The 16,006-nt window shown below is 38.4% G+C and overlaps 1 protein-coding gene across 1 annotated transcript; it reads left to right on the top strand.

Annotated features, from left to right (window-relative positions):
* Positions 1 to 137: 137 nt before the first annotated feature.
* Positions 138 to 5,738, top strand: ALG2 (ALG2 alpha-1,3/1,6-mannosyltransferase). Its single transcript, XM_074280090.1, has 2 exons — positions 138 to 685; positions 4,019 to 5,738. The coding sequence occupies exons 1-2, from the start codon at positions 344 to 346 to the stop codon at positions 4,919 to 4,921; spliced, it is 1,245 nt and encodes a 414-aa protein (XP_074136191.1). The 5' UTR covers positions 138 to 343; the 3' UTR covers positions 4,922 to 5,738.
* Positions 5,739 to 16,006: the final 10,268 nt, after the last annotated feature.

Here is a 16,006-nt window from a genome sequence, read left to right on the forward strand (position 1 = left end):
TGAAAATTAGTTACACCGCTGAAAAAAACAGACAAATTAAAAAAACACGCTTGAGGATTTCCGGCAATGTGAGAGACATCGCAAACTTTTAGCTAACGTGTCCAAATTCATTCAGGCCCCGAGAGGGGCGGAGCCATTCTCTCCAAAGATGGGTCAGAGAAATCGATCCAATGCCACGCCAGCGCCAGGTCGGCTGCGGAGGGGCGGGATTGCGGTGTGGTGAAAGGGGCGGGTCTGGTCCTCGAGTCTTCGCCACGGCCGTCGCCGGAACTTCGGTTCCTCTTGGGTTTCCTGGAGGGGTTGGCGCAAGCGCCAGCCCTTGGGAAGTCAGGGGCCGGCGGCCATGCAGCCTCGGGGGTCGGAGGGCCGCGCCCGCGGTCTGTCTGTGCTGTTCGTGCACCCGGACTTCGGCGTGGGAGGCGCGGAGAGGCTGGTGCTGGATGCGGCCTTGGCATTGCAGTCTCGCGGCTGTCGCGTCCAGGTGTGGACGGCACACTATGATCCGCGCCACTGCTTCTCGGAGAGCCGGCAGCTGCAGGTGCACTGCGCCGGGGACTGGCTGCCCCGGAGCCTGGGTTGGGGCGGGCGCGGCGCGGCGCTGTGCGCCTACCTGCGCATGATCTACCTGGCGCTCTACATCTTGCTGCTGAGCGGCGAGGAGATGGACGTGATCGTGTGCGACCAGGTGAGGGGAGGACCCTCGGGCCTATCACCGGGGGCTGCTGGGGGCCTTAGCGATAACGTTTTGCGAAAAACAGACTAAGAGCAGGGAATTAATCTCTTAAAGTCAAGTCGAATCATTTATTGACCGTCTGCTTTTTAAAGTCCCCCTACAAGCCCACACTTCTCACTTTTCGTGGAGCAATGGGCAGAATGCGGAGCCCGGAGGCGACAAGAGCTGAGTTCTAATCCCTCCCGACGCTTGTAGTTAGTTACGCGACCTCTGGGCTCGGCCAGAGTTTCCCTAATAACTTTCCTCCGAGAATTGTGAGGATCCTTGGTTCAGTAAACATTTCCGTAAACACTGGGATTCCAGTAAGTTACTATTTGTGAGCAAGTACTACTGTGCCTGGTCATAGAGGGAATTAAAAATAAGTTTACTTGTTAGAGTGACTTCTCACTTTTAGTTTTTGCTTTACCTTTTGTGTCACCCGCTTATGTCACCCGCTCTCCCTTACACTGAGATCCTTGAGAGCAAGGGCTTAGTTCCCAGTGCCTCCCCTTCTAGATTACTCTCCATCTCCGAATATGTCACATATAGACAGTTGTTTGCATGTTGCCTCTCCCGTTAAAATGGGAGTGAGCTCTTTGAGAGCAGGGACTCCTTCCCCTCCCCCACCACCACCATCTCTAGCCCATCACAGTACCTGGCACAAAGTAAGTGTCTTATTAATGCTTGGTGACTCTTAATGTGATTATCTGACTCACTGGTAGGGAGTGTTGGAGAGTGAACTTGAACTCAGAGTCGGGCTCTAAATCCCATTCCCTTTGCTGTACAAGTGCATTGTATAAATACCGTTTATGAGAAGGGAATCAGGACTAGCTACAAGTTTTATAGAACACCGGAAGTAGACGTGACCCCCGAATTTCATGCCCCACTTTGCCATTTAATTTAATCCCTACGGATGACCTTGAGCAAGACATTGCCCATCTCTTCAGTTTCCTCAACTGGTAAAAGGACGCAATTGGGCTAGATGATTTCCAAGACTCCTCCTAGCTCTAACCATGATTCTATGATTTGCCCCATACCTCACAATAAGTAATCGATAAAGTTGGAAACAATAAACGTTAAATGTTTACTTTAAAAGGAAATCTATTTAGTTCCAATTCTCTTTTTGAAATCTGTCTTGCATATACTTTTATTACCATCAACCTGAGTCATGTAATTCAACCCATTTTATTCGCAGATGAAGACATTGGGGCATCAGGAGGGAAATGATACTCTTTTACTAAGAGAACCGCAGAATGCCTTTTTTTTTTTTTTTTAAGTAGAGCTAAATTACCCTAGAAGACTTCAAAAGTGTCCCTTGCCTCCCTGCTACAGTTTTCATAGTAAAATAACTATTTCTTGGGGGGAAAAAAAATTGAATTGCAAATAATGATTGCATGCCTTCCTTTCTGGCTTCCATCAAATCCCACCTTATTGGGGGAGGTTTTAATAACTTTTACCACCATCTTTTCTCCCATCTCTTATTCTCCCAAGTACCTTCATTCTGAGATTACTTTCAGTTTTGATATATTTATTATATGTGTAGTAGTTTACCCATTGTTTTTCCCATTAGAATCTGATTCTTTAAGGGTTGAGAGACACCATGTATTTGGACATGTTTTGTTTTTGTTTTTCATAGCGGGACACAGTGCCTAGCATATAAGCATATATGCTTGTAGACTGTGTCTTTCAACAAGTTATTAAATCTCCTTTGAGTCTTGTTTTCCCCATCTGTAAAGTGGGAAGGAGTTGACTAGAGTGTCATGTACAAATTGTGATCTTGACTCCATTTTAAAAAGAATCTACTGTGCAAAAAAATCCTATGTAAGGTAACAGACCAAACTACTGGGAGTATATTTCAGAGATTCTTTACTTTCACTAAAAATTGACTGCCAGATAAAATACCTTGACCCTCACATACATGGCCAAATCAATTTGATTCTTAGAATCTAAGAATTAGAAAATTTTTCATTAGGGATTTTTAACTGATCTAGAATTCCTTCTATAAGATTTTGCTTTAAGACTTCAGTGTTTGGTAATTTATTGTCTACTGGAACAGCTCATTCTGTATTTGGACATTACTGATGCTCTTTTGTATTGAGCTGAATATTTTGCACCTATTGTGCTTGGTTCTTCCTTCTGAGATCAAGCAGACCTTCCACGTATTTTAAAAGACACCAGATTTTGATTCAGAGAATGCAAGTTTGAATTTCCAAAGTATTGGATGAACTTGGGCAGGTCATAATTTTGGTTGGACCCAGTTTCCTTATCTGAAAAGTGAGGTTGAACTTGATGCTTTTTTACTCTTAGTTTAAAATACTAGTAATATCCAAATATTTGAAGATAGGTCTGTTTCCTCTAGGCTGAATATGCAGTATTTCTTCAGTGGATCTTTTTATGATGGAAAGACTTGGGATTTTAACCTCTCATTTTTATTTCCAAAATGGACATGTTGATATCTATGATCTTTTGTTTTTTTTAAATATATTTTTTTCTAGAAAGGAATGCTTTAAAAAATGAAATTGTTTAAGATATAAAATGAAAGCATATAACAGGCCTTGCAGACAAAATTATTCAGTTAATAAGCATTTGTTTAGCATCTACTGTGTACCAAGCACTGTGCTAAGAATTAGATAGTACTTAGCAGGAGATTTTTATACAGTATCAACATAAATTCTCTTCCTCCTTTCCAAACATTTTTGTCTTGTTTTTCCAGTTTCTATATCAGAGGACCTGAATGTATTTAGCACAAACATCAGCCCAAAGTAGTGGGAAATAGCATTGTTTGAGAATGAATAGGATCAATGAAATTTTGCAGAGGCTTAAGGATTTTTTTTTATTTTAAGAGAAATTAAACTCAATATTAATTTGGAAGTTTGCAGTATATTTCTAATGCTACAGAAAATTAGGTAATGAATACTAAATATTCTCTAGGTTAATTTTTATGAATTTGGGGGTAAGTTTAGAAATCATTCACCAAATCTTATTGCATTCTATCCCAACTTGCCTCTGCCGTTTTCTACCATTGTGTTCCTGAGCAATTCATTTATCCTCTCATAATTTTACTTTCAAACTCTAGCAAACTCTAGAAAAATGAGGGACCTGAACAAGATGACTTTTAAGGTCCATTCTACCTCCAAATTTATGATTCTGTATATGCAGTTTTTTTGTAGGAAGGGGACATGAAAATGTAGAGAAAGTCCCATCACATTTGTAATTTTAAGTACACACAACACAAAGTAGATAGTTTTCTTGAAATAATAAATAAAAATCATTTTCTTAACCAGTTTTCATTTCTGCTTTAATTAGGTATCTGCTTGTATCCCAGTGTTTAGACTGGCCAGACATCGGAAGAAGATATTGTTTTACTGTCATTTTCCTGATTTACTTCTTACTCAGAGAAATTCTTTTCTTAAACGACTCTACCGAACCCCAATTGACTGGGTAGAAGAGTATACTACTGGCATGGCGGACTGCATTGTGGTTAATAGCTCCTTCACGGCAAATGTTTTTAAAAACACTTTCAAGTCCCTAGCACACATAAACCCAGATGTTCTCTACCCTTCTTTGAATGTCAGCAGCTTTGACAACACAGTGCCTTCAGATATAGATAACTTAATTCCCAAAGGAAGGAAGTTTGTTTTTCTTTCAATCAACAGGTATGAAAGGAAGAAAAATCTAACTCTTGCTTTAGAAGCATTACTTGAACTACGTGGGAGATTAGATCTTCAAGACTGGGAAAAAATTCATCTAATTATGGCTGGTGGTTATGATGATCGAGTCCTAGAAAATGTAGAGTATTATAAAGAACTGAGGAATACAGCCAACCAATTTGACCTTACCCACCATGTTACATTCCTGAAGTCTTTTTCAGACACACAAAAAATTTCTCTTCTTCATAATTGTACTTGTGTGCTTTATACACCAAGCAATGAACATTTTGGCATAGTTCCTTTGGAATCCATGTACATGCAGTGTCCTGTCATTGCAGTGAATTCAGGTGGACCTCTGGAATCTATTGTAGATAATGTAACAGGGTTTTTATGTGAACCTGACCCAAAACAATTTTCTAAAGCAATGGAAAAATTTATCAGAAATCCTTCCTTAAAAGCCACAATGGGGTCAGCAGGAAGAGCCAGAGTGAAGGAAAAATTTTCATTAGAGGCATTTACAAATCAGCTATACCAATACATAAGTAAATTGTCAGAATAATTATATAGTTTTAAAACTTTTCTAGAGGCAATTAGATGGTACAGAGGTTTTAAAGCCTGGATTTGGAGTCAAGCAGACTCAAGTTTGAATCCTACCTTAACCAATTACTAGTCGTGTGACTGAGCAACTCATGTAACCTCTCAGCTTCAGTTTCCTCATTTGTAAAAGTAGGAGTAATAATAGCACCTACCTCATAGGGTTGTTGAGGATCAAATGAAATTACACATGTAAAGTGCTTTGCAAACCTTAAAGTACCAAATAAATGGTTAATATTGGGTTACTATTGATTGACTAATTTTGAGTAGGTTGACTAATCCAATTGACTTGGGTTCTAAGACTCAGTTGTACTTCAAAAAAAAACAAAAACAAAATTTTCTGGTGCAGAGTGGATTCATCATTTACTAAAAACAACATAGATCTAATCTTTCTCATCCTATAAATAATTTTAAATGAAACAAAACCCTAGAGATCTTATTATTGTCTTTAAAATGTTAAGGCATAAAACCTGAAAAAAGTTCCTCAAATTTTAATTTTATCTATACAAGTAGTATTTAAGTTATGCACTCATATGCATTTAAGATACACACTTGTGTGAGATTAAATCATCATTAAATTTCAGCAGTAATATTTAGTATTTCTGCACTAAAAATACTTGATCATTTTTACAAGGACTGCCATACTTGGGGGAAAATGTATATATATTTTGGAAAGATTAATTATAACATTATAAATAATGATATTTTTATATAATGTTTTTGCTTGCCAAAAGGTGAAAACAAATACATGTGAAGAAACAAATAAAAGTATTTTGTAAGCATTTTTTTTTTTTTTTTAAATTTTGGGCTGTATTTTTCTAGTATTGCCAATAGGGAAAACATCTTAGTACCAAAGTTTGAAATGACATCATTTAAAAGTCATAAAAGAGATATCTGTAATGTCACATTTTTAAAATATCTGTAACAAATCAAATTAAAAGATGACAATAAGTATATGATTTTTTTCTATAAATGCAATGAGATAGAAAAGAAAAATTGGGAAGAAAAATTAGTTCTCAGTGAAAAACAATGCCCATTACCATTTGTAAAGGGTTGAAACTATAAAAAGGTATACATCTATCAAGCCACACTTAAGGCTAATTACCTATTCAATATGAGATAATGACTATTAGCAAATGTTTTGGATAAATGGCTCTTCTCCCTGGGGCTCAATGTTTGATGTTAAAATAATCCTAGGCAAGGATTAGAGGGTAGGATGAGAGAGGCCAGATCTTACTTGGCAGCAGGAGGAGGAGGAGAAAGGTGGAGATTCTAGACTCAGAATCCAGAAGAGATCTTTGGCAAAACTCCTGGCAGTTTGCTTGCTTCTTTCACTCCTCCGCCTAAAGACCAAGGACTTTAATTTATCTTGACTCTGGCTGATCCTGAGGCCTCCAGGGAACTAGCTTGGGTTTAACATTTTGGTGCCCAACGTGTGAACCAAGGACCCTAATTTCATTGAACAAGTCCCTGTGACCTGAAAATAAGGTGAGTATTTTAATAGACAAACAGGGAACTTACTTTATTAAGGGATGTTAAGTAACTCTCATTTTCTAGCTGAAATGGGGCAGATATTAGGAAAAGATTCTCCCCCAACCCCAACCCAAGGGAGATCTACAGGAAGCATACTCAGACTGATAAAGAGGCAAGGTTTGATTGTAACTTGGGAGCAGATTGATGGACTCATGGATACATTAGAATGCATGTCCCCTTGATTCTTCAAGGAAGAAGAAATAGAGGCAGATAATTGGAAACTAGTAGGAGATCAACTATGTGAATATTACAATGATAAAAGACAATTTCTAAGGAAACATTCTATACGTACAACTTAATTCAATTGGCCTTAAAGAATGCTGCAAGTTCTAGAAAAAAGATGTTTTAAGAACAGCCAGATGAGGAAGCTTGAGGAGGAAGAGGAAGAGAAGGGAGAGGTTAATGGCAATATTGCCAGAAGGCATGGGGAATTAAGTGAATTTAAAGAATGTGATTCTCTCACAGCCCAGCTTTAACTCCACCTACACGGAGCAGGTCCTTGACCCTCCCCCATCAACTTCACCTTCCTGGATAGAGGGAACAGAAGGAGGGGGAGGGGCAGTGATATCACCAGCACCTCCCCTCGGGCAATCACCCCCTCCTATGACCCAATTACAAAAAGCACTACTTAAAGCCAAAGAGCAAGGGCAGAATACAGCTGATTTGAGAATAGGAATTATCCTGTGATTGAACAGCTTAACTCTTCAGTTCAAGAAAGCAGAAGATACACTCCTTTTGATCTAGAAATAATCAAAGACCTGGAAAAGGCTTTATGGGGCTACATTATCTTATGTTAAGATGTTATTACAGAATTTGGCTTATGAAATTTTAACCCCTAGTGATTGGAAATCTATAGCAAGGACATGCTTAGAACCTGGACAAAACTTGTTGTGGCTTTCTGAATATAGTGAACTCTGTAGGATACAAGCCCAATGAAATAGGCAAACTGGAATTAATACTCCAATCACCTGTGACCAACTAACAGGTATTATCTAGACACTTCAGCACAGATTAATTACCCCATAGCAGCATATGAGCAAATTGCTTCTGCTGCTATCAAAGCATGGGGTTTTATCTCAAGTAAACAGGACAGAGGAGAAGCCTTCACAAAAATAGCACAAGAGCCAAATGAACCTTTTGCTGATTTTGTGGGACATCTGCAGACAGCTGTCATACGAACTATTGGTGAAAATGCAGCAACAGAAATTATGATAAGGCAACTTGCTAAAGAAAATGCTAATGAGGTTTGTAAAATAATTACTAGGACTATACAGGCTCCTTTAGAGGAAATCATAAGTCACTGTGGCACAGTGGACACAAATACTTTTTATAGCCAGGCTATGATGCAGCCTTTCCAAGATCCGAACATGGGAAGACAGGGTCTTTTTTGGCAAGGAACTTCCAGAGAGACTTGTCAATGCTTTCAGTGTGGCAAAGTAGAGCATCTGAAAGCTCGATGTTGGCATAGAGACAGTGAGAAAACAAGATGGGAGAACAAGTCCCAAAACCCCATGTCAAAATGCAACAGAGGCTTCCAGTGGGCATCAAAATGTAGACTGATTCAGGGAAATGGGATGAGGGGCCCAACCCCAGGGCCCAAAACAAAAAGTACTTGGGGAATGATGGCAGCTAATGCTATACCCAGAGAGCCTTGGAAATTCAGTATTCAGACATGACCAATCATCCAAGAAACAACCTGATGGGAGAAAGGGATTACAATTGGAGACAATAGAGTTGTGTGCAGCTGGGACTACTGAGATACCCCCTGGAAAAGTGAAATCTGTTGCTCTCCAACCTATGGATCCCTTGCCTGTAGGCACAGAAGCCTTGACCATTTCACTGCCTGAGAGTACTTACAAAAGTGTCCATCCATACACTAATGTAGGAAACTAGGGAATGTATAGATAATATCCCAGTCGCTAATACAGGTAGACAATGTGTGACTTATCAACCAGACGAAGTAGTAGCATCAGGTTTACTGATACAGACTCCTAATAAACAATCTGATGATAGTTGCCCAGATTCTGACTCCAAGCAATAGAATCCAGGAATATTCTGGACTGCAGCAGTTACAGCTGACAGTCCTATGCTCACTATCTATATAAATGGCATACCATTAGAAAGACTGGTAGACACAGGTGCAGATCGCACAGTCATTACAGGTACCAACTGGCCCAGTCTCCAACTGGCCCAGTCACTGGCCAAAGATTAAGGCAGACACCTACATATCTGGTGTAGGAGGAACAATAGCAGCTGAAGTTAGTGCTACCCCTTTGAGATGGACTTCTGAAGGCAAAACAGGAGTTTTTACTGCTTTTATAGTTGAAAAAATCCCCATCAATCTGTGGGGAAGAAGCATTTTACAACAAGGGTTCTCAAACTACGGGCTGAGGGCCAGTTGCAGCCCATCCGGTTATGGCAAATGGGCTGAGGGGCGGAGACAGAGTGTGAGTTTTTGTTTTTACTATAGTCCGGTCCTCCAATAGTCTGAGGGACAGTGAACTGGCCCCTTATTTAAAAAGTTTGAGGACCACTGTTTTACAACAATTAGGATTAAAAAATGAGTACTTTAGTTTTTTAGGCAGGGCTACTGTTGAAGGCCCGCCTGTACTCTCACCTGTTCTTATTCAATGGAAAACAGATACACCAATGGATAGAACAGTGGCCCTTAGCCAGAGATAAAATTCAGGCCTTATTAGATATAGTACAGGAGCAACTTGACCAAGGACACTTACAACCTTCTCTAAGTCCTTGGAATTCCTCTTTATTTGTTGTAAGAAAGAAATCTGAAAATGGAGGATGCTGACTGATTTAAGAAAAATAAATGAACATATGGAAACTATGGGAACTCTTCAGCCTGGACTTCCATCTCCTAATCAATTGCCTAGAGAATGGCCTCTTTGGGTTCTAGACATTTAAGGATTATTTCTATTCTATCCCTCTAGATATGGAGGATATGAAAAGATTTGCCTTTTCATAAAAGATATGAATGGATAGTTTTGCCACAGGGAATGAAAAACAGCTCTATTATGTGCAAATGTATGTTGCTGCTGCTCTTATTCCAGTAAGAAAAGCATTTCCAAAAGTAATGTTATTCTATTACATGGATGATATATTGGGATATGTACCTGAGGAACAAATGTTAGAAATATGTCTACAAAAGACCATAGAAACACTAAGGAACTACAAATCACATATAACTCCAGAAAAAATTCAAAAACATGTTCTTTTTCAATATTTAGGATATGAAGTATACCCTAAGTTGCTTACAATACAAAAACTTTCTTTAAGAACAGAGAAGCTAAATATCTTAAATGACTTTCAGAAATTGATTGGAGATATCCAATGGATGTGTTCAATGTTAGGCTTGACTACCTATCAATTGCAACCATTATATGACATTTTAAGGGGAGACAGTGCTTTAAACTCACTATGTCACCTTACAAAAGAAACTCAAGAGGTTTTCATAAGGGTTGAACTGGCTTTATCCAATGTGGTTGAAAGAGTCACTCAAAAACCCTTGGAACTATCAGTTTTTGCTACACAAGAGACACCCACAGCAGTCCTTCATCAAGGAGACAGTGTGATAGAGTGGGTGAACCTCCCAGCACAACCAGAACAAAGCCTTATTCCTTACCCAGTGCTTGTAGCTAGAATTTTATTAAAGGCCATTAAACAAGCAGTACAATTATCTGGGATAAGGCCTGACAAGATATACACCTTTTATACTAAAAGCACAAGTTAATGTGTGCTGTGAAACCATCTCAGAATGGCAAATTTTATTAGCCATGGCTCCAAATTTTACACACGGGTATCCATTAAAGATAACCAGACTGTTACATAATTGGCGATGGAGTCTTGAAGAAGAGGTTTCTAAAGTTCATCTTAAAGGACCAACTATCTTTACAGATGCATCCAAACATAATATTTGTATTGTATACTCTCATGACTTAACTATAAAGAGAGTAATCAGAACTCTTTTTCAGTTCACTCAGAAGAATGAATTGTATGCAATCATTCTAGCTCTTGCTTATTATCCAGGAGATATAAATATAATATCTGATTCGGCCTATTCAGTAGGTGTGGTACAAAGACTTTCCATAGCCCAAATAAAATTTGTAATTTCCAATATATATCAGCTCTTTAAGGAATTTCAGGAGCAAATGAGAAAGCATCCAGGTAAAAGTTATATCTTGCATATCCCCTCTCATAGTGGATTTTCAGGTCCTATTTTTAATGGTAATTCAAAGACAGATAGCCTTCTAACCATGTTGGCCAATACTCCTTTATTTCAGGCAGCCCAAGAATCTCATTCTAAATATCATCAGGCTGCTCAACTTTACATTTACAATTTGGGATAACAAGAGAGGAAGCTAGGAGCATAGTAAAAGCCTGTATAACTTGCCTTCCTTTCCATGCTTCTACACTCCCTCCAGGGAAGAACCCTCATGGTTTGAGACCCAATGAAATTTGGCAAATGGATGTGACCCATTATAAATCTTTTGGTTGTCTTTTTTTATCCATGTTGTAGTAGATACCTTTTCAGGATTTACTTTTGCAATACAAGCAGCCAAAGAGACAGCCTGAGTGGTCACTGAATTCCTTATGCAAGCATTTGCAATTATGGGTATGCCACAAGCAATAAAAATAGACAATTGGCCTGCATATACTTCTAAAATTTTGTATACTTTTGTCCACAATATAAGATTTTACACACCACTGGCATACCCTTTAATGCTCAAGACAGGCAATAATATAGAGGAGAAACAGAGACATTGAGACATTCCTCCAAAAACAAAAGAAAGGAGGAGCCACAGGCAACCCTAGAGAACTTCTAAATTTAGCTTTTTATACTATTAACTTCTTGATTTTTGACAAAGATGCACTGGCTCTGGGCAGTGTCCAGTGTGAGCAGCTCCACTATCTTTAGATAATCGCCAAGTGATGTGGAGAGACCCAGAAAGTGGTGAATGGAAGGGACCAGATAGGTTAACTGCTTAGGGGAGAGGGTTTGCTTGTATCTCTACAGATGGAGAAGGAATCAGATGGGTGCCAATGAGCCATATTCACCTTGTCCATCAAAGAGAGATGGAGCAAACCCTTGAAATGAGGGAGAAGACCCAAGAAACATTGTGTGGTTCCATTGCTGACTGTGCCCACCATTGAAAGAGCATGGCAGTTATGGCGATTGACTCATGGACATCAAAAATTGTTAAGGAGACTGATGCAGACTTAAAAACCTTCAGGAATCTTTGGAGTCCCTGAGACATGATAAGACTGTTTGTTGCAAGACTTCAAAATCTTCAGGAATCATTGGATTCCCTAACATATAAAAAGACTGTTGCAGGACTTCAAAAACTTGTGGGGATCATTGTTATCCCTGACACGTGAAGCAATGGACAATAGATTGGTTTTGAACTATCTCTTGGCTGCTGAAGAAGGCATATGTGTGATTGTTGCTTAGATACCCTCCTTCTAGAACTTCTGGAAATCTTTTACAATACCATGTTGATTTATATTGTTTTTTATATCACTTCTTGCATATACAATTCATGTTTGTAATACCACATTGAGCCAGCACCAGCTGTGGGGAGAGTCATCACTAATAACCTGTGCTTTATTGCTATGTGCTTGTATAATACTTCCCATACTGATGGGTTTGGCATACCTATTTCTAGTAAGACCCTTCAGCCCAGAAACCTGCTAACAATATCTGGCTTGACTCCCCACTTCCCTTTGGTATTTTTCATCCCTCTTCCTGATAAGTTCGGGGGGGGGGTGTGATCACCTCCTTTTTGGGGTTCTCACCTCCTGAGAAGTCAGGGGGTGTGTCACCTCCTTTTGGGGTTCTGGGATGGTGTGACCACCTGTGTTCTAAAATGGAAGAAAGCTGAAGATTTAAAGGGCTGAAACTATTAAAAAGTATACTTGAATCAGACAACCAAGCACTTAAGGCTAATATGAGACAATGACTCTATTAGCATATGTTTTGGATAAATGGCTCTTCTCAATAGGGCTTAATGTTTGATTTTAAGTAATCCTAGGCAAGGATTAGAGGGTGGGGTGAGAGGCAAAACTCACTTATTGGCAGGAGGAGAAAGATAGAGATTCTGGGCTCCAGAATCAAAAAGAGATCTTTGGCAAAACTTCTGGCAGTTTGCCTGCTTCTTTCATTCCTCCCACTAAAGACCAAAGACTTTAATTTATCCTTACTCTAGCTGATCCTGAGGCCTCCAGAGAGCTAGCTTGGATTTAATAGCCATTTATCCTAGGTCATTCTTTTTTTTTTTTTTTTTTTTTTAATTATAGCTTTTTATTTACCAGATATATGCATGGGTAATTTTACAGCGGCGATAATTGCCAAGCCTTTTGTTCCAATTTTTCACCTCCTTCTCTCCACCACCTCCCTCAGATGGCATTTTGACCAATACATGTTACATATGTTAAAGTATAAATTAAATACAATATATGTATACATGTCCAAACAGTTATTTTGATGTACAAAAAGAAAAAGATGGAATTCTTAGTGAATTTTTATATAATACCAAAACAATAATTATGACTAGCTTGGAAAATAGATTAGATTCCGTCTAATACTTAACGTGCAACAAGAAAATTGGATTTACACACATATATTGTATCTAGGTTATACTGTAACACATGTAAAATGTATGGGATTGCCTGTCATCTAGGAGAGGGAGTAGAGGGAGGGAGGGGATAATTTGGAAAAATGATTACAAGGGATAATGTTATAAAAAAATTACTCATGCATATATAATGTCAAAAATTTTTTATAATAAAGTGACTTTGTTTTCAATTAAAAAAAAAAGAATTAGATTCCGAAGGTATAAGTAACCTGGGTAAAAAGACAGTCGTGCTAACAGTTTACATTCAATTCCCAGTGTTCCTTCTCTGAGTGTAGTTGTTTCTATCCATCATTGATCAACTGGAAGTGAGTTGGATCTTCTTTATGTTGAAGATTGACACTTCCATCAGAATATATCTTCATACAGTATTGTTGTTGAAGTGTATAGTGATCTGGTTCTGCTCATTTCACTCAGCATCAGTTCATATCCTAGGTCATTCTTAACAGTGTCTTTCTGTAAATTGAGAATCACTCAATGTACTTGTGGCCTTCCTCTGGTTCTTCATTACCAGTGAAACACTTCAAAATTCCATCTTTTTTTTTTCCAGTCTTGCCACATGATCAGCTAACTTTTTCAAGTCCTGCAATGCCTTTAGTGTGATGTTCTTTATACCATTTATCCGATACATATTGTTATTCATGGAATATTGTAACCTGTGTGTGCTCCCACAATTGATGAATTGTCCTATTACTTTTGTGTGATTCTGATGTCACTAAGAAAAACTACTTAAAAAGTATGAGTTCTTGTTACAGCAAGCAGTTTGAGATTGACATTGCTCAGCATTTTCCCACATGAGATCTGTTCAATTCATTTTCCTAGGTGGAATACTGATAAACTAATGCAAAGGGGTGGTTAGTTAACTAGATTTAGAATCAAGAACACTTGAGTTCAAATCACTGTTTGATAAGTCTCAGTAAGTCTCCTTATATCTTTGTGCCACAGTTTTCTCATCTATAAAATGAAGGGATTGGACTATGAGTTCTCAAGGGGATCAACTTGACAAGATAGCAGGATTTAGTAAAGGGTTTGCAGAATTTCCCTCTCCCCCCTTTTTAAGGATAAGAGAGATGAGCATATTTGGAGGCATTAGGAGAGGAACTAGTAGAAATGAAGAGATTGAAGATTAAGAAGAGAAGAACTGGTTATAGGGACAAACTGCTGGATGATACTGAGGATAAAATAAACATATATGGATGAATCATTTGGCTTTGGCAAAGAGAAAACCTCATTATCAGAAATCGGGGGAAATGAGAATATGTATGTATGTGGGGGAGTTGGAAAGGCAGACATCGAGGTGATTTTAAGATCTAAGAATCCGACCTGGAAGGGACTTGTTCAGCCTCCTTCATTTTGTAGATTAGAAAATTGAGATCTTGCCCAAGGGCACACAATTAGCAATTTTAAAGTGGAATTTGAACTTTTCTCCTCTGACTTAAAAGCCCAGTACTTTTTCTTCTGTATTAAGCCAACTGAAGAGCGGAGTTTTTGAAACAATCTCAATAATCATCTCTCCATCTCCAGTTAGTCCTTCATGCAGATGCCAAATTAGTATTCCTAAAACACTGATCATTGCTTTCCTGGTCCATAAACTCCTATGGCTCCCTGTTGCCTCTAGTAAAAATTCAAAACTATTATTTAGCATTCAAAGCTTTTTGTAGATTCCAATCTATCTTTCTAGTTTTTTTTGTACATGACTCTCACACACTATGTGCTTCAGTCAGACTAGCCTTTTTGCTCTCCATCTATCCACCTCACATTTCTATGTCTTTGAAGAGGCTATTCTCCATGCCAATAATATTTCACCTCATCATTTCCCCAGAGGCCTTTTCTGATTCTCAGTCTACCTCTCCCACAACTCACCACTGATGTTGAGTTTCTTTGGCATTTCTTTTGTCCTTATTTATATGTTATTTTCCTGTCTGACTCCAGATTGTCTAGGTAGAAAATAAGTTCCATCAGGGCAGGTCTATGACTTTTTTTATTCTCTGTGCCTAGCAAAATACCTGGTGCAGGGTATGGTGAGAGCCTTTGCATGAAGATGAATAAAAACTGTTTTCATGGAAGTATAAACAGCCTGAGGAAATGGATTATAAATTCTGAAAGCATATTTTAAAAAAACTGGTACAGAGATAAGATTTATTAGGAATGGGAATTTTCACCCTTCTACATCCAGTGGATGTCTTTCTCCTAAACTAATGCAAAAAGTATTAACTTTTCAATATTTTTTTTTCTTCAGAAGATGAACAAAGTGTCCAAGAGACCTGCTATTTTGGAGCTGATTCTAACTTATAAGAAACTGCCTTGCTTAATAAAAATGATAGAAACATTGGGTGGAATTGGCCAGGCTTTCTTTGAATTTGTGATAGAGAAGAACATAATTAAACTTTTATTTTGTAGGAGTAGATTTAAGTTTAGGTAGCAAATAGAAACTCAAAGCCTAAAATTCTACCCAAGTTCACTTTAAAAAGATGATAAATAGGAATACAAACCAATATATAGTCACAAAATGACTTAGAGGCAGGCCTTTCCTATTTGTCTAGCAGCTATGATGCTAAGTTTTGGGAATATAAATTGTTGATTATCCTTCATTCTTTAAGAATATCATGACTTTAGGAAAGTGGTCAAATGCAAATAAATTGGATTTAAGTGAGGAAGGGCTGTGCAAGGTTACCTGTCTCATTTCTGCTCCAGAATCACTCGGATCCAGGGGCAAGATATAGATCAGGACCACTCCAGATGGCCTTAGATGCAATGGGAGACCTTAACCTTTTTAAGCTAATTAATTAGTTAAGCAAAGAATGGCTTCTTTTACCTAGACAAAAGAGAAAAAAATATTATTTAGCAGAGGTATATCCTTAGGGTTTGTAGGC

The sequence above is a fragment of the Sminthopsis crassicaudata genome, chromosome 1 (genome assembly GCF_048593235.1).
Source record: "Sminthopsis crassicaudata isolate SCR6 chromosome 1, ASM4859323v1, whole genome shotgun sequence".
Classification (NCBI taxonomy): Eukaryota; Metazoa; Chordata; class Mammalia; order Dasyuromorphia; family Dasyuridae; genus Sminthopsis; species Sminthopsis crassicaudata.